We start from the raw sequence: 27,207 nt of genomic DNA on the forward strand, positions 1-27,207 counted from the left end.
CTCCTTTAACACCCTGACCTTCTGCCGCCCAGCAGTCATCACCCCTTTCTCTCCCTTCTCTAAACAATTATTTTATTTTTCCATTCTATCTCCTATAAAAACCATACATTTTTTGTTGCACCATTTATTCATATTTCATCCTACCTTCTTTTGTCAATAACAAACAATATTATCATCATAATATCTTATCATATGTTATAAATAATATTTATATATATACATAGGTTTTGTGTACGGCTGATAAAGATCTGAAAATAAATTAAAATAATCATCATGATGATGAGTTCACATAATAATATTGGTGGTGAGTCTAGTGGTTCTTCTTCTGGAGAGTTTGAAATAGCAAGGGTGTTGGCGAGTTTACGGAAACACGATAGCGCCGCTGCAGCCGTGGCGGTGGAGGTGGAGGAGGAGATGAGAGGAAGTAGTGGCGGCGGCCGCAGCGGCGAGTCGGTAGGACAAGGTGATGGTGGTAATAATAATTGTTGGGGGAGTAAAGGGAAGCGGTGGATGAGTAATAAGCGTGTAAAAGAGTCGTCTTCATCACTTCATTCTTCTTCTCCTTCTGTTTCTCCTTTGCCTTTCGATCTTAACGTGGTACTTTATTTAATCTTTTTCTTTTTCTTTTTCTTATTATTATTCTTTAAATCTTTTATATTTACATGCATGCAATCTATGTTGCACTAATTTTAACAAAGTTGAAATTAAATACGAGGTACTATAGTTATATGATAGGGACATAAGATGTAAGAGTTTCTCGTACTTTGTATATATGACGGTTGCAAGAACAATTTGTAGTAGACTAGTAGTCATATTGTAACAGTAGAAAGTTATAGGATGCCAAGTGGTTGTTTCAGCATGAAGTATGTGGGCTCCAAAGTATATCGACTGATAGTTTTAATTTGATACTTTCAGATTTTGATTACCATTTGTGATTTATGGATGAGTGATAAAACACAATCATATGAATTTTTATTAATTAGATTCGTTTTAATATATATTTAATCAAAATTAAATTTAGAAGGGAGGAAATATAGAGGACAAACTTAGTGAAAAAAGGGCTCGAACTTGTGACCTCAAATAGTATTTCATAAGAGATTTTATAACCTTTTTTTCTCAAGATTTGACTTATATAGTTGAGATGATTGACTTGTAACAAGGTCTAGTTTAGAAGGATCTTTATTTTTACCAATTTTTTTTGTTCTTTTAAATAAGAAGATTATTTTAGATGAGACGATCTCAATTTAAATCAATAAAATAAAAAATAAAAAAAATAAGAAGAAATCAATATGAACTATTAAAAATAATAACCTTTCAAATGTAACAAGTGAAGTCTAGTTAGTTTGTTTGTGTAATCAAGATGGTTCATATGATGCCTAAATTTTTTTTATTTAGTGTGAGACACTATAATAGTTTGTGCAAAAATTTTTGTGTGCACGTAGAGGTAATCATTAGGCGGGCTGGACCAAGGACAAAAAATCAGCCCATTCCTCGGGTCAGACTGGGTCAGGCCTAAAATTATGTGCTCAAACTCACCCAAACTACCCGGGAAAAAAACAATTAAAAATTGCATGAAATCCCATTTCCAAGCCGCCAATTTTTTCTTTTTTTTTTTAATCGGGTCTGACCCGATTTCGAGCTGGAAAAATCTGACCAAAATCCGCCCAAAATTGGGCCGGGCCAGAGTACACCGGTGTATAATAATATCAATGTACATCAAACATTTTTAGAGTTTTAGGGTAACCTTATAGATTTAGTATAAAGTAACGGTTGCTATTGAAAGATTAGAGATTGTTATATGTGTACGGTACGCCCAAAGATATTTGTTTTCTCATTTAATGATTAAATAAATGAGCAATGATCATTGAAATGAGCTAATAATACCCTTGGGTGCACCATGTAGTTGGGTATATATAATAATTTCTAGAGAGATTATAGTGAGTGTAACAAGTTACTGATAATATCATTGTAGTCATTTTAAAATCATTTTAAAGAAACTTTTGATTATCGTTATGTTATCTTCATGAACTATGTATCGGTCAAGATTTGGACCTTCTATCTCTAGAGACTTGACCTTCTATCTCTAGAGAGGGTTCTTTCTCTATAAATGCAAGATGAAAAGTAAGTTTATAACATAACAGTATATAAGGATTTCTACTAGATAGGGGTAAGTTACCAAAATCTTATCTTTGAAAAAGGGTGTTTCATATTATAAAAGTTCATTATTCATTCATAACCAGAATATGAACAAATATTCATATTTTGCACAAAAGGGCAAAGGTGTACGTCTCGCAGCCACAAAATCAAATAGGAAGAACAAAAGAAATCAGAGACAAGATAAGATTGTAATATCAAGACCGCTAATATTCATAAAAAAATTTACATCATAATTGATGGAATCAAGATAAAATAAGAAAGTATCAAATTTAATTTTTTTTGTTTTTAAAAAATTTATTTTTTTATACAGAAAATTTAAGTTACTACTATTAATAGGCGAATTGTACATAGTAAGGTTGTTTACTTATAATATGTACTTTATTCAAAATATATATATATATATATATATATATATATATATATATATATATATATATATATATATATATATATATATATATATATATTGGGTCTTACGTGGTAGTTAAATAGCACAAACACACACACAAACATGAAAAAATAAAATAAAAAATAAAAATGCATACAAGCATTAAAAGCATAACATGCTTCATCATAAAACCAACCGACTATAGGTGGAACAACCCACTTTTGAGATAATTGTTTTTAATCATCGTAATATTTTGACTTTTATGATTGTCAATGTACTGTTTAAAAAAAAGTTACTTTTGAAAATAACAATGAGATGAATGTTGACAAATCCTACTTCAGAATAGTTATATATAGTATGTGGTAATGCACTAATGCGTAACTATTAGTCCGATCCTACTTCATATGTATACCCTGGATTTTGCTTTTAATATGATTACAATGGTGTAAGAGTTTGTGGTAATTGACTACTCCACTTTCATTAAGGGTTACAGATTTTCTGACTACATCAATATATTCACTGTTTTTAATTAAATCTCGTTGTAGGAGTTTGTAGTAATTAAAATTATTTTGCGACACTACAAATGATAGAATTATACGGTGCAACTGTGCAAAACTGTTTTAACATGTTTCGTTTGTGTAGGATCAGCCTAATGTATTTCAAGAGGAGTGTCAAAGTCTTGATGTAAAACCTGAAAAGAGCTACGAATCTGCTGAACGAGTCCGTGTTTGTAATTCAGCACATAATACTGGGAGGTCTAGGCATAATCTGACTGAGGTATATGACAGAGGTCAAGACATAATGGTGATCTAATTAACCTTTACTTCCATGATTGTTTTTGACAGTAAATGGTGATCTAGTTTGCCTTTTTATTCACATTCATAATACGCTATATATTCTGAATGATTTAGGCAGAGAAGGAAGCACGAAGAATACGTAGGATACTAGCTAATAGAGAGTTTGCACGACAAACTATTCGCAGGAGACAGGTATTTCTTTTTCAACAAGTATTGTATTTATGGCCTCTTTTCATAGTATCAACTATCAACTATCAACTATCAAATGTATATATTCAGAAATTCATGCATGTTTAAGCTTAGGCAGGCTTTCTTACTTTTGATCTCTAAATCTCAATTATTCACTTAATGTTTGTTTCAGGCTTTTCATGAGGAACTAACAAGAAAAGCCGCAGAATTAGCATCTGAAAATGAAAGATTAAAACGAGTAAGTAGCTTTGTTTTTCCATTTGCTTCATCACCTTGGTACAATAAGTGTATCTCTAGTTTCGGTGTATCTCCATAAACTGACATCGTTCCCTCGGTTTCTTAATATTCAAAAGAACAAGGATTTGGCTGTCAAGGAGTTTCAGTCTCTACAAACTACCAACCAAAAGCTAAAAGGACAGGTAGACATTTACAACATAACACCAAATAGCACAAGATTTTGTTATATGCTTTTGATATAAACAAGGATATACTTTACATTTCATTAGTGTTATGCAGTTATCTCAAACATTAGGCTTCAAACTTGGAGAGAATGAAGGAGAAGCTCAACCATGTTGTACCGATACTCATAACGTTAACCCTCATTCAGCAAATTGGGCACAGTTTGTGTACAAGAAGTTATCTGCAAGTCCCTTTGTTATCCCTGCATGTTTGCCGCCTTCTGACTTGAACGTATCAAATTTAACTCCCTGCATATTTTCCGAGCAGGAAAATACTCGGAGTATGAATGGCCAAAATATGCCTTGGTGTATATTACCCTGCCCTGTGTTCCTTCCAATACATGATATCAAGAATTTTTCTTCATTACATATGAAAGATAGAGATGAAGGCACTTCAGTTGATTCTAATCATGTTCATAGTCCGTCTTCAGATTATAGTCCATCATCAGTTATACGTTGCATACACAACTGTCAGTTAGTTAGTCCTGCAGATAGAATAAGTAATGTTCTTCCATCAACACAAGACGATTGCAGAAATGATTTCCATCGATTCCCATTTGGATTATCTCTAGACGGAGGGGGTCAAAAGATGGTACCGTGTTGCTCAAGAGGTGATTTTGCTCTAGAACGAGAGGATTGTGTCACTCCGCATACTCTAGTTAACATGAATATTTCTTCAGCAGCATGTGTAGAGTCTGCAAGTGCTTTAAGGGAGAAAAGAAAAGAGCGTGTTCTAAAAAAGAGGGAGAGAAATGTTGCAGGAGCAGAGGCCAGAAAAAAACGGAAGGAGCTGATGAAACTAAAGAGTCGCCTTCACTGCCATTTAATAGGATGAGAAAGTAGCTGAGAAATAAACTATTGAGCTTGTGTTAGTGTTTCTAACTGACTGATGAATTTTTTTGTCTCTTGAAAGGATAAATGGCTTCTTTCCTCTCGGAACAGTGCTCGACAGTAGAACTAATGCTGCACCTTGCTGGTTGAACTAGGCTAAAGTGTCTTGCAGCGGTTAGCATGGAGTTGTTTCCATGGGTGAATAAAAGATCATTTTGTATGAAGAGCTTTGTATTAGCAATACCATGGTACTGTAAGCGTTTAATGGCTTACAACAGTTGGTATGGATTATGAACATTTTGTATGAAGAGTGTTGTATAGCAAAGACCATGTTTATGTAGTTGTTGCTCAGTTATCGGCTGTTCAAAGTAACCGAGTATGTGACTTGAAGCAACTAGTGGTTCCAATTTTTCTTGCATATTTTTGGATTGTTCTGTGTAAACTCTGTTCTGTTATTCTGTGAATTAGATGTTGAACAAATTTTGCTATGTTGGTTGCTAAATCTAGACTACATAACACCATATATGTGACCTCCTCTAAAGAATTCTCAGCTGTATAACGACTCGACTCTAGCTAAACCATCTATATCCCATTTATGACTTCTCCGACCTCACCACATGCTCCCCAAGATATACGATGAGGGTGGAAGGTGGAGTCCGCGGAGGAGCTAACCTCCCTGACACCCTCTTGTATTCTTTTGTTATGATGGTTTATTCTTAAATTTCACATATTATTCCAATACTAGTTCAAATTTACAGACGAAAAAAATGTACCATTAAACGACTAACTAGCAACCTACAAGCCCTCAAACACTACATTACCAATTCTAACTAGTTTCAAAAATCCGATTTCTCAATTGTATGGCCGGTAGATCACAATGGGGCTTCTAACTCTATGCTGAGAACTAGAATCAACCCACTCTAAGAATGAATTATGAGTGTAGATTGTTGGATCCGACCAATCATCTAAGATTGAAGAAGAAGTAGGATCAGTTACAGTTCCTTTCACCACAACATTGAAAGACCTCTTCTGTTGCACCTTTGTGAATACCAAGACATCAGGAATGACTTTGATAGACACACCCTTATTCGGCGTTGTCACTTGGGCTTTGTAAACTGCAGCACCGTGTTCTACATAGGTTACAGTCCGATGAAAGACTCCTGAAATTCGTGTTACATTAACAGCAAGTTGAAGGTGCATCGAAGGATAGTTTAGGCCATCAGCTCCAACCCCTTGTTTGAATTTTGAGCAGTTGTAGTGATTTGTACTGTTTTCAATTCCATGGATAAGGGATAGCGCGCTTTCGTTGTAACCTTCAAAGCATAGGTACCGAATGTAATCCTTTGGTGAGATGTCGTAGACTAGGCCTGGATGAACTGCATCAACAGGGTTAAGCAGCCCGGCTCCTGAGTTCAATGGATCCTCTGAGCTATTTCCATTCACAGGTTTAGCTGCAGTATGTACACAGAAAAACAGAAATCAGCATTGGTTTGTGATTTAACTAAATTATACAGCTAACAATCTCTAGTAGGGAAGACCTTACCAGTGGTCATGAGAGCGGATTTGATGGCAGCAGGCGACCAGTCAGGATGGAATGTCTTAACATAAGCAGCAGCACCCGAGACATGAGGACAAGCCATGGATGTACCGGTAATGATGTTGAAGACATTGCGCCGTTTGTCCTCATCGTAATCTGTTATGGGCGCCAGTTTTGAGAATGCAGCAAGAATGTCCATCCCAGGTGCACTTATATCAGGCTGTATCATTCATTTACACCAGCAAGAAGTTCATTTCATCATACAAAATTATAAATATATCCACTTTCCAGAAATAGAGAATTATATCATCAATTGTAAGCTTGTTGTACATCTTGGTTAAATGATTTATTTTAAATGGTGTTTCTATGTACAGTGTTTTCTATGCACGTGCACCACGTAAGTAATGCACCTCTCACAACTCCTGAAACATATAGATTTTGTGGGTCGGGTAATAGAATAAAAAAATAATCGATTTAGATCGAATAATGGTTGCAATATTGGTAAATTTGTTACCTTGAGGATGTTCTTAGCTAGAGTTTGTGGACCTCTTGATGAAAATGAAGCAACCATAGGAGCGTTTGTTGTATGAACAACTCTTGTTTTGTGTATTACAGCTTGTGGTGACCTGAAATTTCAATGTTATTCAACTTAATAAAATGCCTAAAGCTCAAAATGTAGCATGTCACGCACAAATTGGACTAAATTTAAAATTTTATTCATGTTAGCCACTTAAACTTTTAAAGATTCTAATATGTGACCAATTGGAAAATTCTTAAAATAATACAAAGTACAATTTAACAAATTTACATGCACATCATGATTAATTTTACATTAAAATGACTGAAAATCATAACATAAGAAAAAGATATTGCATTTACTACGTATAAATTAACGAATAAAAATGGTCATAGTATTCTGTACGAGTGAGTCAAGTCAAGTCAAGTCAAGTAAACTTACTTGGTGGTGTTAATATATCGGCCAATATGTTTACCAGCCTCAGCAGAAACAAAAGAAGCAGGGATAAGAGTAGTGTAAGCGGATTCAATGGGGTCATCAACAGCAATGATGGCACCAGCTCCATGGGCTACACTCACGGTATAATCTGCATATGCATAACCCAAGCATAACAATATCTTCCCCTCAGCTTTTTTCTTCGATAGAGTATCTATGTCACATGTACTGCCATCCATTAAAGTTTTAAGTTCTTTATTTTTTGTAGTTGATAGATAAATAATTCAAATAATTTATAAAACGACTAGAAAAGACACAAAAATGAATTAGGATGGCTCGAGTCATTACTTGATTATGATTTGAACTAAATTAAATTCTATCATGAGAATGTTTGATATACTATTATACTTCTTCTGTTTTTCTATTTAAGAGTCTTAATTTGATCAGACATGTTTGCTAATCCACAACTTTAGGCAACAATATTTTTAATTAGTACTCCCTCCGTTTTTAAATGCTTGTTCCATTTCTTTTGGGCACGTATGCCAATGCTAATCTTTGATCAATAAAATCTTTAATTAACAATAAGTATAAATTCTAACAATAGAAAATTAATGATCTATTCATTGAGACGATTCTAACAAGTACTCACAAGACTATATTTTTTCTAATGCATAAATCACAAACATTAGTCAAAGTAGGACAAATGAATAGTGCCAAAAAACAGATTCGGAGCAAGTATTTAAAAATAGAGGGAGTATTAACTATACATTGAAGAAACAATACAATGAGATGATTTTGGTGTTAGGCTAGGTTTAGTTTACCTTATTGAAGAACCTTATTACTTTTTAAGATCAAATTTTAAAAAATTAAATCATATCAAATTAAAACATAACTTTAACTTATACGATGTATCAAATAAGCAAAAATAAGGTAAACGATATCTAGCCTAACACCAAACTTGGTTTGAATAGTGCAAAATATCTAAGTAAAACACTTAAAAAAAATAAAAAAAAATAAAAAAAAAAAAAAAAAAAAAAAAAAACCAGAGGGAAAAATGATGATCTATTGACTATTTGACAATATGAAGTGATACCTTAAATTTGATAAAGGACTCAAAGTGCGGTTCAACACGGTGTCATTTAACGCGAAAATGGAGCTTGTCAAAGGATACATTCTTTTCTTAGGAGAATATGTATTCACTGCTATCCCCTGTTCCACAAAACGATCCAACATCTTATGCAATAAATAATAAAATATGGTTTGGAAATGCTTTATAAAAGCATACTTGTACATTTTACTATCTATACAAAATGTGTACATCCAATATTGAAATTTAAGGCTGTTGATGTAGGAAAAGCTTGTGTGTTAATAAGCAAACTACATATAGTAAGTGTCCACGATACTTTATAATGTATCTTCTATCTCTATATATTTATAAGGAGTTGAAATGTGTACGATGACTTATATTTCTACCCCCTTTGTTTTTAAATATTTGCTCCATTTTTCTTTTTTGGTTGTTTTTAAATACTTGATTTATTTCCTTATTTGAAAACCTTTTATTATATTAAATTAATTTCTCTCACCTAGTGAACCCACCATGATCAGATTTAATTATTTTCATATTATCTCTCCTCTAATTCTCTCCAATGCTTTTGCTTTTTACAATTTTTTATTCTTCTACCTACCACACTACCTCTATATTTTATTATTTTCTCTAATTTCTCCTAAAACTCCGCGCATGGAGAAATGGAACAAGTAATTAAAAACAGAGGAAGTATCTTTTTAAAAGTATAAGCAAACACTTATAAATAGTGTTAACACTATTATACCCTTAAAATATTTACTTACGGACTTACCCCTTTTAAAAGTATGACTACATTTTTATTACTCCCACCGTCTCTTAATTAGATGTCTATTTCTCTTTATTATGTGAGTAATAAATGCTAGAAATAGACATCTAATTAAGGGATGGAAGGAGTAATAATGTTGAGACGATTATGTTCCTAAAATGTTTTTTACATATTTGTCCTCAATAAATGTTAATTGTTTATTTTTTAACTCTTCAGTATAATATGTGAATATTTATATCCCTAAAAATATTTATTTACATATTTCTTCTAATTAACGCTACTAACAATGCGAAACCGAAAAAACATTAATTCGGACATGGCTAGCTATTAGCCACCCTAGTCATATACATAACTAAGAGAAGATGAGATAATAATGTCGCAACTCACAACTAAGCTAGTGTAAGGCAAAGAAAAAAAGGACTTACATCGAATTTCAAGCCATTACCAAGCTCTACCAAAGTCATAAACTGTCGATCCAAATTAGTAGCAGCAACAGTCAAAACCCAAGGAGCCACATTGCCTACAGTCCCACTATAAGGCCCGTCATTTCCCCCAGCACAGACTGTCAAAATCCCCTTCTTCATGGCGTGAAACGAACCGATGGCTAAGACATCTTTCGAGAAGTTCCTCACAGGGCCGCCTATGGAGAACGATATGATATCGACTCCATCAGCAATTGCATCGTCGAATGCAGCTAGGATGTTCGTGTCTGAACACCCTATACTGCCACATACTTTATACATGGCAATGCGCCCGCTAGGTACCCCGCCTCGAACTGTTCCCTTAGCTACACCGTATAAGCTTGCTCCCTCTACCGACCTCCCTGCCACTGTTGATGCTGTGTGTGTTCCGTGCCCTTCGTTGTCGACCGGGGTGGGTTCCATTCCTGTGTCTTCTCCTAGGTTGTAGTACCTTGCTCCTATCACCTTCCTACAAAATATAACTTAACCATGTTACGAAAACTAAGGATTAAGGAGTGGAGGGGCGGTTAGTCCCTCCATCTCCCCTCCTAAGAGTGACTCGAGTTTGATTCTCACCCCACCTCCCATGTGATAGGAGAGGCATCCCCGTATCTTACCGTATTGTTTATTTATTCTCAACAAATATAATATTTCTTCTTTAAACTAAAGTTATATTTAATGAATAATATTTTTTTAAAGGTGAAATAAATAAGGTCTTAGTAGTCAAATTTTTAATGCAAGAAAGTAAAATTGACCTATTACATCCGGTGAATTTTTTGCCTGCATCACATTTTCCTTTCCACTTGGTTGGGGGAGGACCATATCCTTCGTCATTGAAGCTTGGTGCTTCAACATAAATCCCTATGAACACATAGCAAGTTTGTACGTACCATAAAAGTTATACGAATGTCATTTAACAAAAATGACAAGAAAATGTTATTTAAACAAAAAAAAAAAAAAAAAAAAAAAAAAAAAAAAAGAAGTAACCTGTGTCCAACAGCCCCACAATAACCTCACTTTCTCCTTGAAGGTTACGTTGCTTCAAATTTACAGGCATTCCCAAGAAATCCCATGATCTTGTTGTGAGAAGTTTTCGTATCGTGCTTGGAAATACTGATACTACGTTGCTTTTCTCTGCATTTCCCAATTCATCAGGAGTGTATTCCATTAATCGATATATATATGTGTAACAATATATGAACCACCCTAATAAATCTTGTCATACATGAAATTAAAATCCGTCTACTAATATGAATTCTATTTAGAACCTGATAGCCTTTGTGCCTCACTAGGCAATAATCTTGCCGCAAATCCGTGAAGACTCCTACCATAGCTGTGTATCTTAGCTGCCTTGGCCACACTTTCACTGAATTTTTTCAAAAAAAGAAAAAAGTTTCTTATTAATTTGGTAATTGTTTGTAATTGTTGTTAATATATTATTAAATATATTTTTAGAGGAAAAAAGAACATACTCTCCAATGGTTTCAGCAAGCAAATTGTGATGATGCGACTCCACTGTTAGTTGTTCAAGTCCGCTTGACAACTCCCCCATGTATACTATGTATGGCTATATATTATTTAGATCAAAGTTTGTCCAAAACAAAGAAAAATGAATCATGTTAGTTTTTTAATCTCACTTTTAAATTTAGTTAATTTTGTTCAATGGGATTTATATGAGCAATAAGGGCTTTTTTAGACATTGTGGTTGGACTTGAATTTTAGTGGTATAAATTACTAGTTGTTCTCTCATATGTCTAGTTGTTAAATGTGAAAAGCTATTAAAATGCAAAAGATTCCCACAACATTTCATAAATCAGTATGTAAAATGAGGAAAATAAATGCAAGTGATCCAAAATTGATTTTTTTCGTATTTTGTCACTATTAAATCAATTTTTCTGCTTTATATGGACAATTAAGCTCAGCGTCCACAAATTTCTCAACTTTTAAAGAATTTTAATTAAAAGCATTTAACAAACCTACAAAAACTTAGATATTTATACCTAGTCTTTCTCTTTGTATTTTACACTATGAATTTTAGAAATGGGTGACATTAGTAAAACAAATAGTGTGTATTTAATATGTTTACTCCAATAGTAAAGTAATGAAAACAAACAAGAATTTACATGTGGAATTGTAATCGAATTGTACTTCTTTACTAATTACACATTGTTAATTTGTTATCAACCCAACAATAATTAAATTAATGACATTTAGTGTTATATGCAATATGATGATATATAGGAGAACATTATCAAATTAATAAAAAATACATAAGAGTACTTTTGAAAAGTTTCCGCATTAATTATCAACAAATTGAAATTAATTATGACTACACTCGCTCTATAAGGACTGAATTGACAAATTACTACAGAGTACTTCTGATCAAAAGGGAAACTTTTTAATAATATGAAACATTTCATCAAAGTGATACACAATCTAATTAAGCATTGTGAAATGTCTCACCACCCAAATGCAAAACAACTTAGCTTGATGATTATGTTATAATTTTTGTGCTATCACATGTTCGCATCAGTCACAAGTACATACCTTTCTTTCATTATTGTCGTTTGATCCCTTGATCAATGTAACTCCAACATTTATGAAGAATAAAAGAAGAACAAACTTGTTCATTATTCTACTCTCAATCTCTTACTTTTTTTCACAATATACATACACAATTAGGAAAAGTGAGAGGATTTGTTTATGACTAATTAAGTATTGATATTTTGATTAAAAAATTGAATAATGGTATTTATAAGAGTTGACGAGGCTGCTGATCGAGTAGAATCATCTTTCCTCCAAAAAAAAAAAAAAAAAAAAAAAAAAAAAAAAAAAAAAAAGAAAAAAAGAAAGTTGAGTTAATCCTGGCTTTCATTCAGGATCGTAAAAATAATAATTTACTAAAATGAAGAAATCAGTCTCCCCATGCACATCGGAAGGACTGTTTCAGAACTTGATATCTGCTAACAATCAGTAGTAATTTGTTGAATGTGGCCCATAACATAATCTATTACTTCATCTTATTACGGAGAATATTTTAATACTTTATACGAAGTACATGAATAAGGCATAAAAAAAATTGAAATAAACTACTCTGTATATAAAATTGAAAAAAAAAAATTTAGAAAATAACACCACAAAAATCACTGTATTTTGATTATAACACCACAAATTTTAAAACTTTTATTATAACACGACAAAAAAACGCAAAATTTTGATTTCACCACCACTTAACTTTACCGTCCAAAAAAACTGTTAAATGGGCCCCACACTATACACGTGTAAATCATCTATTGGATTAAAAAAAAAATTTAAAAAAAAAAAAAAACCCTAAAATTCTAACCCAGCCACCAGCCCCACCACCGACGCCGATTCCCGCTGCCGTCAACCCTACCCAGCCATCACTGTCACCCCAACCTAGCCCCCGTCGCCGTCTCCCCTACCGAAACCGTCGCCGAACCGGAGAAACTGTTGTTGAACCACCGAAACCCCAACCCAAACCAGCCCCGACAGCAACACATCACCCCTACCACCGTCGCCGAACTCTTCTTCCCTACCCAAAACCATCGCCGAAGTCCCAGCCCACACCCATCCCCAAACCCACTAACCGCCCTACTCCTCTCACCCTCACCCTCACCCTCACCTAAACCCACCCAAAAACCAAATCGAGGTTGAGGTTGGGCTGGTTTCGATGGTCAACGGTGGTCGGCTGAGCTGGTTTCGTCGATTGACGGTGGTTGCCTAGGAGGGTGATGGCATTGGAAGCTGGGTTGGGGACTTGGGGTGACAATGGTGGGACCCACTAACCGGAGGTAGCTGGGTTTTCCTTTTTAAAAAATTTTCTTTTTTTTTCATCTTTTTTAATCCAATAAATAATTGACATGTTCAATGTGGGACTTACTAACGGTTTTTTGGATGGCAAAGTTAAATGGTGGTGAAATCAAAATTTCGGGTTTTTTAGTGGTGTTATAATAAAAGTTTTAAAATTTGCGGTGTTATAATTAAATTTCAGGGATTTTTGTGGTGTTATTTTCTAAATAATCCAAAAGAAAAACATAATAGTGTTTTTTTTGTTTTTTTTGGAGGAAATATTTGGAACATAATTTGTGATTATGGTAGAATCTTATATGAATAAGGAGTAATTGTTAATTTTAAACAAACTAAATATTAGATTTTCGAGTACTGTAAAAATTAATTGTTGGATTAGAATATCAATAAAGAGCCAAGACACGTGCATCGCATTAGTCTAATAATCCTAACTTAAAATTCTTTTTGACACAAAATATAATGTTAATTACCCTTCAAAAAAACCATACTTGTATGAAGTACTATATACTACAATATTCATTACACTTTTTAGGTGAATTAAGATTTTTTCACCTGACCACCCTTTGGGTTAATCTAGATTCAAGGTTCAATTTGAGTGGTTAGATCCCCCTCCCAATTGTTGTTACGAGGGATCAAACATACAATCTTCCCTTCTAAGTGCAATTCCAATCACCATTACACCAAAAGCTAATAAGTTTAGATAAATTAAGATTGATTAACTAAGGAAATGGTAAACTGGTAACAATCGTTGGGAAGACGGTCAATTTGTTAAACAAAACAACTTTAAAAAAAAAATTAAAAAAAAAAAAAAAAAGGTTGGAAATTAATTTCCTAGTACTAGACCTGGCAACTCTGACCGACTCGATGACCCGAAATCGTCTCGAAAATAGTGACTCGAAATCGACCCAAAACCCGAATCAACCCGACCTGACCCATACTCGACCCGAAGTGAAATTGACCTGATCTTAACCCGAAACCCGAAATGACCCGACCCAAAACGACCCGACCCGAAGTTGACTCGAGACCTGAAGTTGATCTAATACCCAAAGTGACCCGACCTTTAACTTGAATTAATTGACCCAAATTGACTCGAAATCCAAAGTGACCCGAACCAAAATTATCTTATACCTTAAATGACCAGAATCTATTTAAGCTAAAGATTTGACCTGAGCAAACCGAAATAGAAAAAAACCGCAATCAAACTGACTTAATTTTTTTTATTAATTTGTAATGAGTGACAATGTAAGTAATTTACATATTTTAAGCATTACTTTTCTCGATTACTTCAGCCTTTTATCTCTATAAGTTATTAAAAAATCGTAAAAAGATTGAAATTTAACGACTATTCTACGGAGTTTGTCCATAAGATTAATTAACTAAAACTCGAAATAAAAGTCACAATTTTCACAAGTCTAGAAAAAAAATAGTACAATAATAATGCATACATAACATAATGTTCAATACCAAATGAAATTACAAAATAATCTAAAGTCAAACAATTACTGTATTCCATGAAAAAAGTAGCCTTAATATATATAGTGAATTTCTCGTCAAAAATTATATAAATATTTGCTACCTCCGTTTCATATTATTTTCAATGATTAGACATTTTTTCTCTTTACTTTATGTCAAATCGTTGCAAATAATATGAAACGGACGTAGTATATAGAGTTGAATTTAACCCAATGCATCGACCCGAATATGACCCGACCCGAAGTTGACCCGAAGATTGACCCGACCCGAACTAATCCGATCCGAACTCGACCAGAAACCCGACCCGACCCGAGTATCAGTTGACCCAAAATCAACCCGAAACCCGAAATGACCCGACCCGACCTTGACCCGATAACTTTTTGACCCGAATTTGACCCGACCCGAATGACCCATTTGCCAGGTCTACCTAGTACCAGTAATTTATAAAAAAACTGGAGTAGTAAGTGAGCTACACACAATGTTCGAAAATTACTTAAAATGATCAAAGTTACTTAAATTACTTAAATTGTTGGATTAGGCAAGATGACCAAATCCATATAATATCAAGAATAGATTAAATTAAACTTATATGCAACGATTTTACCAAACATGAGTCAAGTTACCTAAAATGATCTAAGTTACTTCAATATATTTACATATAAACGTTAGAATATTTATATAGATAAGTTACATCCTTTGAAGGAGCTAAAATCGAGCTGGCAATTTATTTCTGACACAACACAACAACACGATCGAACCCGGCATGACACGAACACGAAGTTACTGAGAGAAAACACGAAACTAACCCGACCACAGCCCGTTTAGATAAAGTGGTCAAATTATGCAATTATCCTACATTGTAAATAGTTTTTGATAGATTTTGTGAACAACATAAAATCGACATGAGACCAAACACAAATACGACACGACATTACTTTTTGACAACTCTACTTGATAGTGGGGAGTCAAGGAGGAATTTTTTTTTCTTTGTTAGGTAAGAGAAGTGGAGACCTAATACTGGAGGGCAGAATAACTGCATAGACTAGTATCCCAATATATACAATTAATACAAACCTACCACTCTACAAACAGGAATTAAATCTCGGAGTTACCTCCTTAAAAGTTTCTTATCAAACTCAGGGGCAACGATCTCCTGACACCGCACTATTCCAGCTGCTCCTCCATAGCACAACCATTTCTCACTTCCCTTATTCATGTTCCATCTCACTTTATTCATAGAGACCGCCTTTGGAGGAAAAACATCGATTTCAGCAACTACTTCTGCTTTGGGCTCTGGTTTTCCATCAATACTCTCCCCATCTCTATCAGCACATATCAGTGCTTGATCATCACTAGCCTTTCTCGATTTGATTGATTTTCCTTTTCCAGCTTTCACACTCGTCTGGTTTTCCTTTTCCAGCTTTCACACTCGTCTATTGATTTTCCTTTTGAATTTCTTTTGTCTCTATTTTAAAGCCTCCAGCATCATCCCCGTAACACAATGCTGCAATATTGTGGGAAGTTGCATTAATGCAGATAACAGAATAATCCCAAATACAAAGAATAAACAAGATGAGCAGCTTACCAAGAACCTGATCATCTGGTTTTTGGCCTTTTTCAGTCCCTTTTCTAGTCCTTTTTGCCTGATTTAAACCCGTTGCAACAGTTCTTGCAGGTCTAGGCATATTTGCCCATTCAGTTGCTGACTTTCTCATTGGCTGTGGAGAACTTGGTAATTGAGTGTTCATAGTGACTGCTGATTCTTCACTTGAAAATGAACTGCAGATAAAATGTGGTGCCCGATTTCTCAATGGATCTTTGTCCACTGCTTTATGTGTTAGCTGGTAACACCAAAACAATCAGGATTAGTTACAACAGAAAAACTTCTTCAATATAATTTCAAAAGAAAAACAGTTACTCGGATTTTAAAGCAGCTTCCCTACCCTAAACTAAAGAGCCCTTAAAAGAGAACAAAATCAAATTGTTCAATACTTCTACACTAGTGCCAAACATTTCAAGGCCAAGCTTCTGGTTGAGCTAGGGGGGCCCTGACACTACAACTTGAGCAAACACTAATGCCTAGAAAACTGATGAGTTCCTTAGAAACCTTACATACATTCTTATAGCTCAAAGGAGAAGCTCCATCTGGAACTTCTGAGTTCAAATAAAGGATAGAACAATTCACTTGATCAGATCTCAGAATTTCACCCCTATCAACAGAACAAAATGGAATTTTATTTTTATTACATTTTTTAGCATTAATAAAAGACTGGGAACTATTAAAAATGGCGTCTTGTGATTCGAAGTTACCAAAACCAAAGACTGGGAACTATTAAAAATGGAGGCTTGATCATCACTAGCCTTTCTCGATTTGATTGATCATCACTAGCCTTTCTCGATTTGATTGATTTTCCTTTTCCAGCTTTAAAAAAAAAAAAAACCCAAAGATCAGACTTTAAAATAGAAACAAAAGAAATTCAAAAAATCAAAATTACATAAAATCTGAGACAAAAAGTTCATATTTGATACAGCACCCCCTCTGCACACAATCAGACAAAAGCCAAGCCCAGAAAGTCACAAACCCACAATAATCCAAAACTCTACGAATCCATAAATAGCAGCATTAGTAGTCTCACCAGAAAACACGAACAAAGTATAATAGGTTGCTTTAATGTTTCCAATTTTTTATGATGAAGAGAAACCCCAATACCCTTTTGATTTCGAACATTATAACCTCACTTGTGTTTGATAAAGCCCCATACAAACCAAACCACCAGACTTAGCTTAGTTTTCAGATATGCTTGATTGATTCTGGACAAAAGATAGTTGGGTTTGGAGGAGATTGCTGGCAACGTAATGTCGGTCTCCTTTTTTGCCAATTGATGACTTCTTTGGGGACAGTCATGACTCATGAGCGTCGCGGAGAGAGAAGTAGGGGCCGGTCTGAATCTTTAAGAATTATAGAAAAGATTTGAATACCAGAATCAGGAAGTTGTAAGAATTGGTTTTGGAGAGTTTTGTTGGGTTAGTTCGTTCTCCATAGTAACAAAGGAAGAATTGGTTCATATGGGAAACAGACGGATGCAAGAGTAAGTTTGGCAGATGTGTGAGGTGAGCCTCTTCCCAATTCATTTGTGAGTCAATCTCACACAATACACTTTAACCAAAAGATGAAGGGAAGGGGCAACATTCTGTAAATAATGTTTACGTAAAGTTGCAAACATTATATGTAAAGGATGGAGTACTATACCATTTGTTATGAAAAAATATTCCTGCATGTTAACATGTATACGGTATACCAAACCCCAACCTATGTGCACTAGTTTGGAGATATGATGGGTGGTAGTACACCCTTTTTTTCAATGTTTCAAGAAATCAGGGTAAGAAAGTACTAGAAACAACATATCAACAATCATGAGTCGATCATGCCACAAGAAAGGGTTTCGGGTGACCAGATTTACTCAGTCTTATCCTTTGCTAGTCCAAAACAATACAGAGATCAGTTTCGACAGACCCGCATAAATCATCTAATAGGACAAAGTAGGAAAATATTTTCTCATTAGGAAAATAATAAACAAAAACAGTGCAGTAATAATAAGTTTATAATTCATGTACAAATATATTCCATCAAAAACTTGTAGAAGATTTTTATCATACCTTGGATCAGGCACCCAATCAAGACCATATATGAAACGTTGTGAAGGATTTGCATCCCACAAAGGCCGGAACGGATCACTGCAGGTAAATAGAAGAAGTACTCACGGGTTAATTAGTTGCAGTATATATGAGAACTTGAGAATCCAATGCCCAACAATGACCCCAAGGGAAAACTTTAGACACAATATCTCTCCTATTTTTTCCCTATTTGGAGGGATGTGAAAACTGAATTAGGAAGGTGCACTTTAGACCCACAATAAGGTGGAACATACCAGCTATCACAAGATTTCTTTCTACCATTATTGCAAAATGAAGAACTTATAAGTTTGAAGTTGCTACATTACCGCAAATCCCAGAACTTCAGCCCTCCATGCCCAGCAGTGACAATAATATTTGAGCTCTCTGGGTCACTAAAAATGAAAGTGAAGATAAAAATGAAGTTAACATTAAAAAACAATAAACAAATTCACGGCACATGATAACAACAGAAAATTAATTTTTTTTAAAATTGTTTCATTAAACCAGTATGCTTCTTATATATTGCGAAGTTGCTTATTAAATTCTGATCAACTGTGTCATGGAAACAACGTTTCTGTTATTGCTCATCAATATAAGTGGTTCAGCTTTTGTCTCAATTAAAGTAATCACTGCCCATCTCTACAAGACTACAATATTTATCCTGCTTCAACTAGGAACGAAAAAAAATATATTATCAATCGAATACACTTACCCTTCAAACGGGGCCCAAGTAAGGGCTCTAATAGGACTTGTCTCTGCACTAAAGCACAACAGAGGTCTGGCATCTGTAAAGAAAAGCAGTGTTACAATGCAAACAGGAAGGTGAAACTAATTAAACATTAGCTAAATCCCCTAGCTAACTTGGCCCTATTGCGGCAAACTTAAATTGCAAATTTGAAAAACAATTATATTTTCTTTGAAATTAACGAGGGAGGGAAAGGAAATGATGAGAGGAGCCTAGGTCAATCACTCATAGTAACTGTACCTTCAGATTGAACATCTACTGAAAACTTCCACAAAGCAACCTGCAAAAAGAATTAGAATTAGATGCATCAATAATAAGAACATACCAATAAAAATAAAATAAAATAAAAAAACACAAGGGGGGTGGGGGGGGGGGGGGGGTTGGGGGGGTGCAGTAATCATCTATTCCTTTAGGAGAGACTTGCAGGATAGCTAAAAATCATAATCAACCAATTCAGCGCCATCAATTACAAAATTTAAGGGGGCACTTGTGAGAGTAAATAGAGAGTTTATTATAATGAGGTGAATGCCTAGTCATGACATGTAACACAAAATTGACTATATTCCTACCACTCCATCATGACATCCAGCCAATAAAAAATCGTGTGGAGGGGAAGCCGACCATTCCACAGTCAGAGGCATACTGCAAATTTGACAAAAGTTAAACACAAGATGCCAAAAAAAAGCCATGTACATGAGAACAAATACACTTAAAAGTTGTATATTAATGATGACTAATAAATGTCCAGCAATATATATAGCAAAAACATCATCTATCTACAACAATAACTAGCAAGCTTGTTTACAGTCTACAGATGTTCTAATTTACAGAATATAGAAAGTTATCAAATACATATCATGACACAATCCCCTTTGCCCCTCATAGCTACAGTACACGTTGGGTCTATGCATGAATGATATGATGCGGCCAGATTAGACAGACTTTCTCTATCCACCTACCCAAAAAAATATAATTGATACGAAGTAAATGATATAAAAATCAGAATAGGTCACATAGCTAAACTGGTTTGCATCACTTTTTTTAATTCATACAATTTTGGAAAACGGAGGTTCAGTTAGCTATACGTGGTTACAAAAATCATGAACCTCTGATCGTTAGCGTCCAAAAGCATTTCTAAGATCTTATACATTCATAAAAGTAAAGAGCATTTCGTTCTCCAGCTGTGTAGCAAAACAAACACAAGACAATGAAATCTTTACTCATTCAATACTGTTGTAGATCATAACATTAACATAAAAAGCTCTCATGTCTCTCAAAGCCTAGATCTCAAGAGACATTTGACATTACACAATTTGAAGAAAATATATTAAGTAAAAAATCTCAGCATCCATATAAAATTTCTTAGCAGTCCACACACACATCAGGTGTAGTTTACCTCTGTCTATCACCATACTTCAACACTGAGCATCGAAATACAGGCTTCAATTTAGCAAAACGAGGATCTCGAGAATCTGGGCCTTTTGCATGTCGAGATGCATAAATACGATTAATTACTTGAGGAGAAGGAATTTCCCACCTGCAAATGTATGTAAGAGATGTAACTAAAACAAGACTGTGCTGAAGTAAGCAGATTTAGAAGTTACGAAAAAGGAGAATGTTACAACACAACATCAGGCGTTCAAGAGGCACAATACATATAAATTAGTGTAAAACCGAGTTGATTATTCAATACTGAGGTGTCATATTAACACAGCAACGCACAGAAGACTTTACTATGTGTTTGGTAAGGTAGACAATTAAGACAAGGTTTATAGAACGCAGTTCATGATAAGAGAATATGACATGAACTAAACATAACCTAACAAAGATATCACAAGCAGGGATTTGGCCACAATCAACTCATTAATTACTGAAATCCACAATCAAAATAATATATGAAGTAGTAAAATCTAATTGAAGAAACTTTTGCCAGCTCAACAACTTTTTCTAGACTAGAGTTATGACTCCAGCATAAGTAAAGCTTTACTTATGGATCCATATCCACCCTACCGTTTTTTTCATTTTTTTAGAAGAGAACAACATTAGAACAACTACTTTCTCAAATCAACAGGAGGTCAATTTTCTATGTTCATTTAGTTTAGTCAAAATCTTTTCCATAATTCAAGTTGGCTGGCTGTCAACCAATTACAATAATTCTTAGCTGGCACACTGACTGAACTGATAAGATTCAATTGTATAAAACCTCCAGGGGAATTGACGTGGTAAAAAATATACATTATTTTTTAGTTTTGCAAGCTACCAAACCATTCTTATTGGGCATTTTCAGCACATCAACCATTGGACATAGTCATATGCTCATATCAAGCTTTCTAGTTTGTTAAAGAATCAAGTACCACATTAATTATAAGCCTTTAAACTACATTCAATTTTAGTTAGGAGTGTAGTCAGTGAGTATCAAAACTTCTCAATAGGCCTATTGTTCATTGAACACGCAGCTCTTTAATGCATTGTCTTGATATATTCAAACTTGACACATGCAAAATTAAATTCTGCTGAGGGGCAACTATTTTTTTCCTTGCCTGTGCTCACTAGCTATGTTCAAAGTTGCAGATCTAGAACATGACTTAAACGCTTTCCGCAGATAGGGAAGAAGGGACCACCCATTACAATCACCAAGAACTCAAAAAAGTTGCACCGTGATACTGCATGTCTTAAAATTTGTGCAAACCAAACAAAAGAATGGCAGGGGAGATAATATTAAAGAATTGAGATAATAGCCTGATTTCTAAATGCTATAAAGAAATTGAAGAATCTCAAAGACATCACTAAACTTTATAAGCAGATGAGAAGGAGATATAAGATACTTACACTTCCACAGATCCATTCCCAAGAACAACAGCAAGATAGCCCATCCTATGCTCATTAACAGACTCATCAGCATTAAGGGGCTGCCATTTCACATCCCATGCAACTTTTCCATCATGACCCAGGCACAAGACAACTCTAGGAAGAACATCATCTTTTAGGATATGACTGTCACCAGAACCAAGACAAATGTCACCCATGACATGTTCTTTCGATACCATATTGTCTTTTTGACAGAGATTTTCTTCTATACTTGCTAAAGAAGGTCCTTCGCCCAAATTTTCTGTTGGCAACCCAATGTTGTCATGATCTAAGTTATTACATGTTTTTGACTTGTTTCTAGACCTTCTCCTCAACACTGCAAGAGTGCAATCCAGATCAGTTCCAAGTACTCTTTTACTGGTACGCCTTTTACCTGTTTCTTCAAGAGGCCCTGAAGTATTCAATAAGCTATCTTCAGTTGGGAATACATTCTTCATACTTTCTGGAATTTCAGTGGCAAGAACTTGAAAAGACAGCCCTTCAGAACTGAATATTCCAGCATTTTCATTCGTTATAATATTTTCATTATGAACATCTTTCCTTTTTCTTTTCTTTACTTTCTTTGCAGAAGGGTCACTGACTATATATTCATCAACAGGAGGCACATTTAATGGCTCTGGAAGCTGAACAGCAAGAGCTGGAATAAACTGGCCTTCAGAATCTTCAATTGAGGAACTACTTATTGGATTTTTTCTAGCTTTTCCTCTGGATTTCTTTTGTTTATTTTCTTCCTTTGAAACCACAATATTTTGATGTTTTTCTTCTGATTGACTAATGGGAGTTGATATGTCCTGGGAGGCGTGAGAGCTCAGCATGGTATTTTCTGGAAGATGCACAACAAGATCTTTACTGATCTGCATTTCAGGATCAGTGGCAGGTTTCTCTATTGGATTCTTTCTAGGTCTTCCTCTAGGCCTTACAGGTTTACTGACATTACTCTCTCCCTTCTTTGCAGCTTTATTTGTTTGATATTTCCGTTTTATGCTCCCTGCAGAAGCTTGCATAGCTTCCTTTTCTGTAGAGTTTAATAGACACCAAATCTGAATCATCCCTCGTCCATTAAGGGGATTTCCTAGTTTGTGATATGTTGAATCGGGAGGATGGGCAGCAACAGCAAGAAACTGAGAGACAAGAAAACAAAAAGGAAATGAGCCCTGTATAAGAATGAGATATTGAGAATAACATTGTACTCAACTTATGGGACTTGAGATTCCTGAAAAAGCATGGCATGGTGATTGAAAATCTTTTCAATGTTTTAGTGCTCCACCGGTCCACCCTCACTTTTTTAAGTTTCATTGAAGGAAATACGCCATAAAATTAGTAGTTTAGTTTTATGCATTGGAGCAGAAAAGACGTGACTAAATTAAGCAGAGTAGTAGTTTTCTCAAACCTTTTCATTTGTTTTCTTCACATTTGTAAAAAGAAGTCACTGAATTAAACAGACTAGTAGTTTTCTCAAACCTTTTTCATTTGTTTTCTTCACATTTGTTTTCCTTCCTTTTTTTTCCCCTTTCTTTACATCTCCTCTTAGCCCTCTTTCATAAGATTTCCTCAAATTTTATTAAGTATCCTCATTTCCTGAGTTCCACTCTATACTGCCCTCGTTTCTTGCTACAATGTTTTGTCTAACATTCTAGTTTCCCACTTTTTAATTTATCTTCTTTGACTAGTCTCTTTACTATTCTTGTTTCAATTGTCGAGAGCAGCTTCTTATGATGATTCATGTTAGCCAACTCCAAATCATTTTTGAATTAGTATAACAGCCACAAGGATTCCTCATTGGCAACATACTATGATCGTGAAACTAGAATTGCATATATATTTGTCAGGCAAAAAGGATGAAACAAGAGGTGGAGAATGTAAACAAAGCAAAAACCTATAAAAAAAAATAGTAGTTAGACCATAAAATGCTTGCTTCCTACAGATCAGTATAAACTGAGAGAAGAAAAAAATTTACAAAGAAATATTACAAAAAAATGTAATAGTAAATAGGAGGAACCATGCTATTACCTCACATTTTACACCAGATTCTATTCCTTGATCAGTCCTAGGACACCAATCCAATGACCAAACTAGTCCACCAACATATAATACAAAGTCTTTCCTGCAACAAGCTCAAATTTAGGGACAACTATTGCATATGCATATTAAAATGCAACAAAGTATGAATATGTACATAAAGGATCTAAGGCATGCAAAAGGCACCAGAGATACAGAGTATTGCTTTTATTGCTTTAGACTTGGCAACTATAGGGATTTATGTTTGAGGCGTGCTAAAGCTCATGACTCGTAAATTGTAGTAGCTTCGAGTCTGATAAATATAAATTTAATGTCCAAATCTTCAATGTTATATAATATAAATAACACGTCACTATGGAAAATGAAGTTTATAATTGAGTTGCATAAATACGGTTCAGGGTAAATTTTTTAATAAAGGACTGTAAAATCATCATACAAATATGTACACCTCACTTTGCCTTGCCCCTCACCTCATATCTAAGCTAGTGCACTTCATGCCTTTTAAAACCAAGCAACTAGCAATTGTTAAGCTGTAAGTCTGTAAGTAAGAAGACTATGATATAGACTTGAGATATCTTTAATAATAAATATTTAACATATGATCAAATAAAAAGCACTAGTATTACAAATTTTTCTGTGGTTGATGTCCATAAGATCTTCATGTATTTTCTATTAACTTCTATAAGTTAGCATATAACAAAATTTCAATCCATAGAACTCCACTAAAATAATATACTGGCTCGATTATTTTTTTTTCATTTAAAAAATACTTCTAAGTCTCTAGAAAGTTGACGATTTTAAACTGTATTATGCCATTCACGCTCAAGTTCTATAACAACCCAGATAGAAATTGCCTTCAGTGGGTCCACAAAGGTACAAAAGCATGAGGTCTCACTCCTTCATTTAGGGTCAGTGAGGAAGTCATATTGGGACAGACAAATTACAACAATACATGAGTATCATATACAGCAAACCTGGAATCAGTAGACAACACAGCACCAGGAACTTTATTCGCCTGAAATGTAAAAGATAAATAATTAAATGCAACAGCAGGAAGTCATTGCTTGACAATGCAGTATGAAAGTATTCTGCGAGCAAGGATTACCTCAGTATCACACTTTGGCACCATAGCAGCTGAGAATTGAGATATAGTTATCTCACTGCAGGCTTTATCGCCATGGGGATGTTCAATTTCAGAATCAAACCGAATAGTTTTTGGTTTGTAATTGAAATACCTCCATTCACTGCACGCACACATATAAGGTTGGTTTCATTAAACAGGAACGTGGTAAAGAGGAGGAAAAAACTAGAAAATGTGCATCAACTAATAAGGCAATTACTCAATCGCATCTCATCTACTCAAAACCCATATCACGGACTCTAACTTGAAGCTTAAGAATTAAAAAGAACAATTCAAGGCACAAGACATTGTGTTCAATAAGTTTTCAACACACATAATCTTGTCCACAAGTTGTCAAATTCTATCTGTTTCAGTTCTCATAAGCTCTATAATTAACAGCATATTCGCCGAAAAACTTGTTAAATCCACATACAACTATCGTACACAGACCCTCAGTCTTAGCCACACGGCCAAGTAATTCACACACATTATATAATTGCACACAACATCCTCCATCTTTCAATGTCAAGTCAATTTTCCTACACTAATAGTACAGTATTATTCATTTATTCCAAAAAATAATCTCAAATTAACCATACAATTAGTCAATTGCATCATAATATATACACATAATTAAACTATTACCTGAGGAAAGTGATTGTAGATGCTAGGCGTTGAATTTCGGTATCAATGAAACTACAATTTTCGCCTCGACCGCAAAGCTTGTTGATTGAATCAATAAACCTAAAATGATTCTCAATTGAATAATCAAACATCGAAACTTTGATTTCCGAATTATCGTCGGTAGAAGTAGTAGTCGTAGTTTGAGTAGTGGTCGAGTGATTGAAAGAAGGTTCTGGTGCTGCTGTAGTTTTTTTCTCTTTTCTGTTGGTTTTCTTTTTCTCTACTTTGTTGGTTTTCTTTTTCCCTTTGCTTTTGGTTTTGGCTGAGATGGAGTCACTGAAGTCGGAGTTCATGTCGAAGTCGGAGTCGGAATCCATAGCTAAGGGAGCGTCGGAGCTTGAAGACGAAGGACAAGGAGGTTGAAGAGAAGGGGAAGAGAGGGAAACGGGAGATAGAGTGATATTCGCTTCCTAAGGGGCCTGTTCATATTTACTGAACTGAGCTGAACTGAATTGAACTGAATTGAGCGGAAATGAATATTTTATGTGAGAGAGAAATTAAGAGCTGAACTGAACTGAACTGATTGGAGCTGAACTGAATTGAACTGAACTGAAATTAAGTAAATGTGAACAGGCCCTTAATCATAGTCTATTGAAATAAAGTTAATTCTTAATTGAAATTAAATAATTTATATAATATTTTTTCTTTAAGAAAATTAAATTTATTAATGTTTATCTTTAAAAAAATTTAATAGATTTTTTTTTTAAAAAAAATAGAGTATTTTTGAGGGAAAATTTTTCACAAAATCATGCCAAATATCCCCTCCGATGATTACTTTAGTATATATATATATTACACATGAAATAGAGATAATATACGTTTTGAAGACGGTAAAAATTCGAGTAGGGCAAACAAAAAAAAAACAAAGGGAGTACAATTTTATAGTAGGACTCTTCTAGGGTATTAAACCATGCCTTTCGGTGGCGTCATCGCTTCCTCAAACTCGTCCATTCATTGCTTGTGCTAATTGTTGAAAAGTAAAGTAATTTTTTTTTTTTAGGTTTTTCACCAAATGCCCTTGACTTATTTTTTAATTCACCATATACCCACAAAATTGTTCAAATTCACCATATACCCATGAGTTTAATAAAAATGTCATTAAAAGCCCAAATGACTAACGGATTAAGGCTAAATTTGCCACATGGCAGCATTTTATTGGCTAATATTTTAATTTT

General features: G+C 34.5%; 3 protein-coding genes across 6 annotated transcripts; 1 reads left to right on the forward strand and 2 right to left on the reverse strand.

Annotated features, from left to right (window-relative positions):
• The first annotated feature begins 273 nt into the window (after window positions 1-273).
• Window positions 274-5,238, forward strand: LOC145572716 (uncharacterized). Its single transcript, XM_081631689.1, has 6 exons — window positions 274-597; window positions 3,188-3,322; window positions 3,457-3,534; window positions 3,704-3,769; window positions 3,885-3,950; window positions 4,048-5,238. The coding sequence occupies exons 1-6, from the start codon at window positions 274-276 to the stop codon at window positions 4,822-4,824; spliced, it is 1,446 nt and encodes a 481-aa protein (XP_081487815.1). The 3' UTR covers window positions 4,825-5,238.
• A 434-nt stretch (window positions 5,239-5,672) lies between these two features.
• On the reverse strand, window positions 5,673-12,251 carry LOC145572717 (subtilisin-like protease SBT4.15). The gene is made up of 11 exons (XM_081631690.1): window positions 12,168-12,251; window positions 11,093-11,187; window positions 10,889-10,986; window positions 10,608-10,754; window positions 10,376-10,481; window positions 9,585-10,089; window positions 8,374-8,518; window positions 7,316-7,523; window positions 6,872-6,983; window positions 6,364-6,577; window positions 5,673-6,271 (listed from the first exon to the last, which is right to left on the reverse strand). Exons 1-11 carry the CDS (start codon window positions 12,249-12,251, stop codon window positions 5,673-5,675), a joined length of 2,313 nt encoding a protein of 770 aa, XP_081487816.1.
• A 4,372-nt stretch (window positions 12,252-16,623) lies between these two features.
• Window positions 16,624-26,448, reverse strand: LOC145570583 (uncharacterized). 4 transcript variants are annotated; one of them, XR_014096522.1, is made up of 13 exons: window positions 25,994-26,448; window positions 25,334-25,472; window positions 25,203-25,243; window positions 24,220-24,313; window positions 22,171-23,330; window positions 20,738-20,878; window positions 19,911-19,983; window positions 19,582-19,621; window positions 19,309-19,381; window positions 18,923-18,988; window positions 18,579-18,656; window positions 17,038-17,343; window positions 16,745-16,762 (listed from the first exon to the last, which is right to left on the reverse strand). XR_014096522.1 is itself a non-coding variant. In XM_081629703.1 (12 exons), the coding sequence occupies exons 1-12, from the start codon at window positions 26,347-26,349 to the stop codon at window positions 16,759-16,761; spliced, it is 2,265 nt and encodes a 754-aa protein (XP_081485829.1). In that variant the 5' UTR covers window positions 26,350-26,448; the 3' UTR covers window positions 16,624-16,758. The 4 variants fall into 4 exon arrangements, 1 of the variants encoding a protein (XP_081485829.1); XR_014096524.1 differs by lacking the exon at window positions 25,994-26,448 and adding an exon at window positions 25,569-25,651; XR_014096523.1 differs by lacking the exon at window positions 16,745-16,762 and having other exon boundaries at window positions 17,067-17,131; window positions 17,232-17,343.
• Window positions 26,449-27,207: the final 759 nt, after the last annotated feature.

The sequence above is a fragment of the Chenopodium album genome, chromosome 12, assembly GCF_948465745.1.
Source record: "Chenopodium album chromosome 12, dcCheAlbu1.1, whole genome shotgun sequence".
NCBI classification, from domain to species: domain Eukaryota; kingdom Viridiplantae; phylum Streptophyta; class Magnoliopsida; order Caryophyllales; family Amaranthaceae; genus Chenopodium; species Chenopodium album.

What these genes read in the sequence shown, in the direction of transcription:
- LOC145572716 (XM_081631689.1), top strand. Translation starts at nt 274, where the DNA reads ATGATGATGAGTTCACATAATAATATTGGTGGTGAGTCTAGTGGTTCT. An exon ending in AAAATGAAAGATTAAAACGA is followed by an intron (nt 3,770 to 3,884) that starts GTAAGTAGCTTT and finishes AATATTCAAAAG; the next exon opens with AACAAGGATTTGGCTGTCAA. An exon ending in ACCAAAAGCTAAAAGGACAG is followed by an intron (nt 3,951 to 4,047) that starts GTAGACATTTAC and finishes AGTGTTATGCAG; the next exon opens with TTATCTCAAACATTAGGCTT.
- LOC145572717 (XM_081631690.1), bottom strand. Translation starts at nt 12,251, where the DNA reads ATGAACAAGTTTGTTCTTCTTTTATTCTTCATAAATGTTGGAGTTACA. An exon ending in TAGCTAAGAACATCCTCAAG is followed by an intron (nt 6,578 to 6,871) that starts GTAACAAATTTA and finishes TGAATGATACAG; the next exon opens with CCTGATATAAGTGCACCTGG. An exon ending in ATCCGCTCTCATGACCACTG is followed by an intron (nt 6,272 to 6,363) that starts GTAAGGTCTTCC and finishes TACATACTGCAG; the next exon opens with CTAAACCTGTGAATGGAAAT.
- LOC145570583 (XM_081629703.1), bottom strand. Translation starts at nt 26,349, where the DNA reads ATGGATTCCGACTCCGACTTCGACATGAACTCCGACTTCAGTGACTCC. An exon ending in GTGTTGTCTACTGATTCCAG is followed by an intron (nt 24,314 to 25,202) that starts GTTTGCTGTATA and finishes AGCTTGTTGCAG; the next exon opens with GAAAGACTTTGTATTATATG. An exon ending in CTGGATGTCATGATGGAGTG is followed by an intron (nt 19,622 to 19,910) that starts GTAGGAATATAG and finishes TTCTTTTTGCAG; the next exon opens with GTTGCTTTGTGGAAGTTTTC.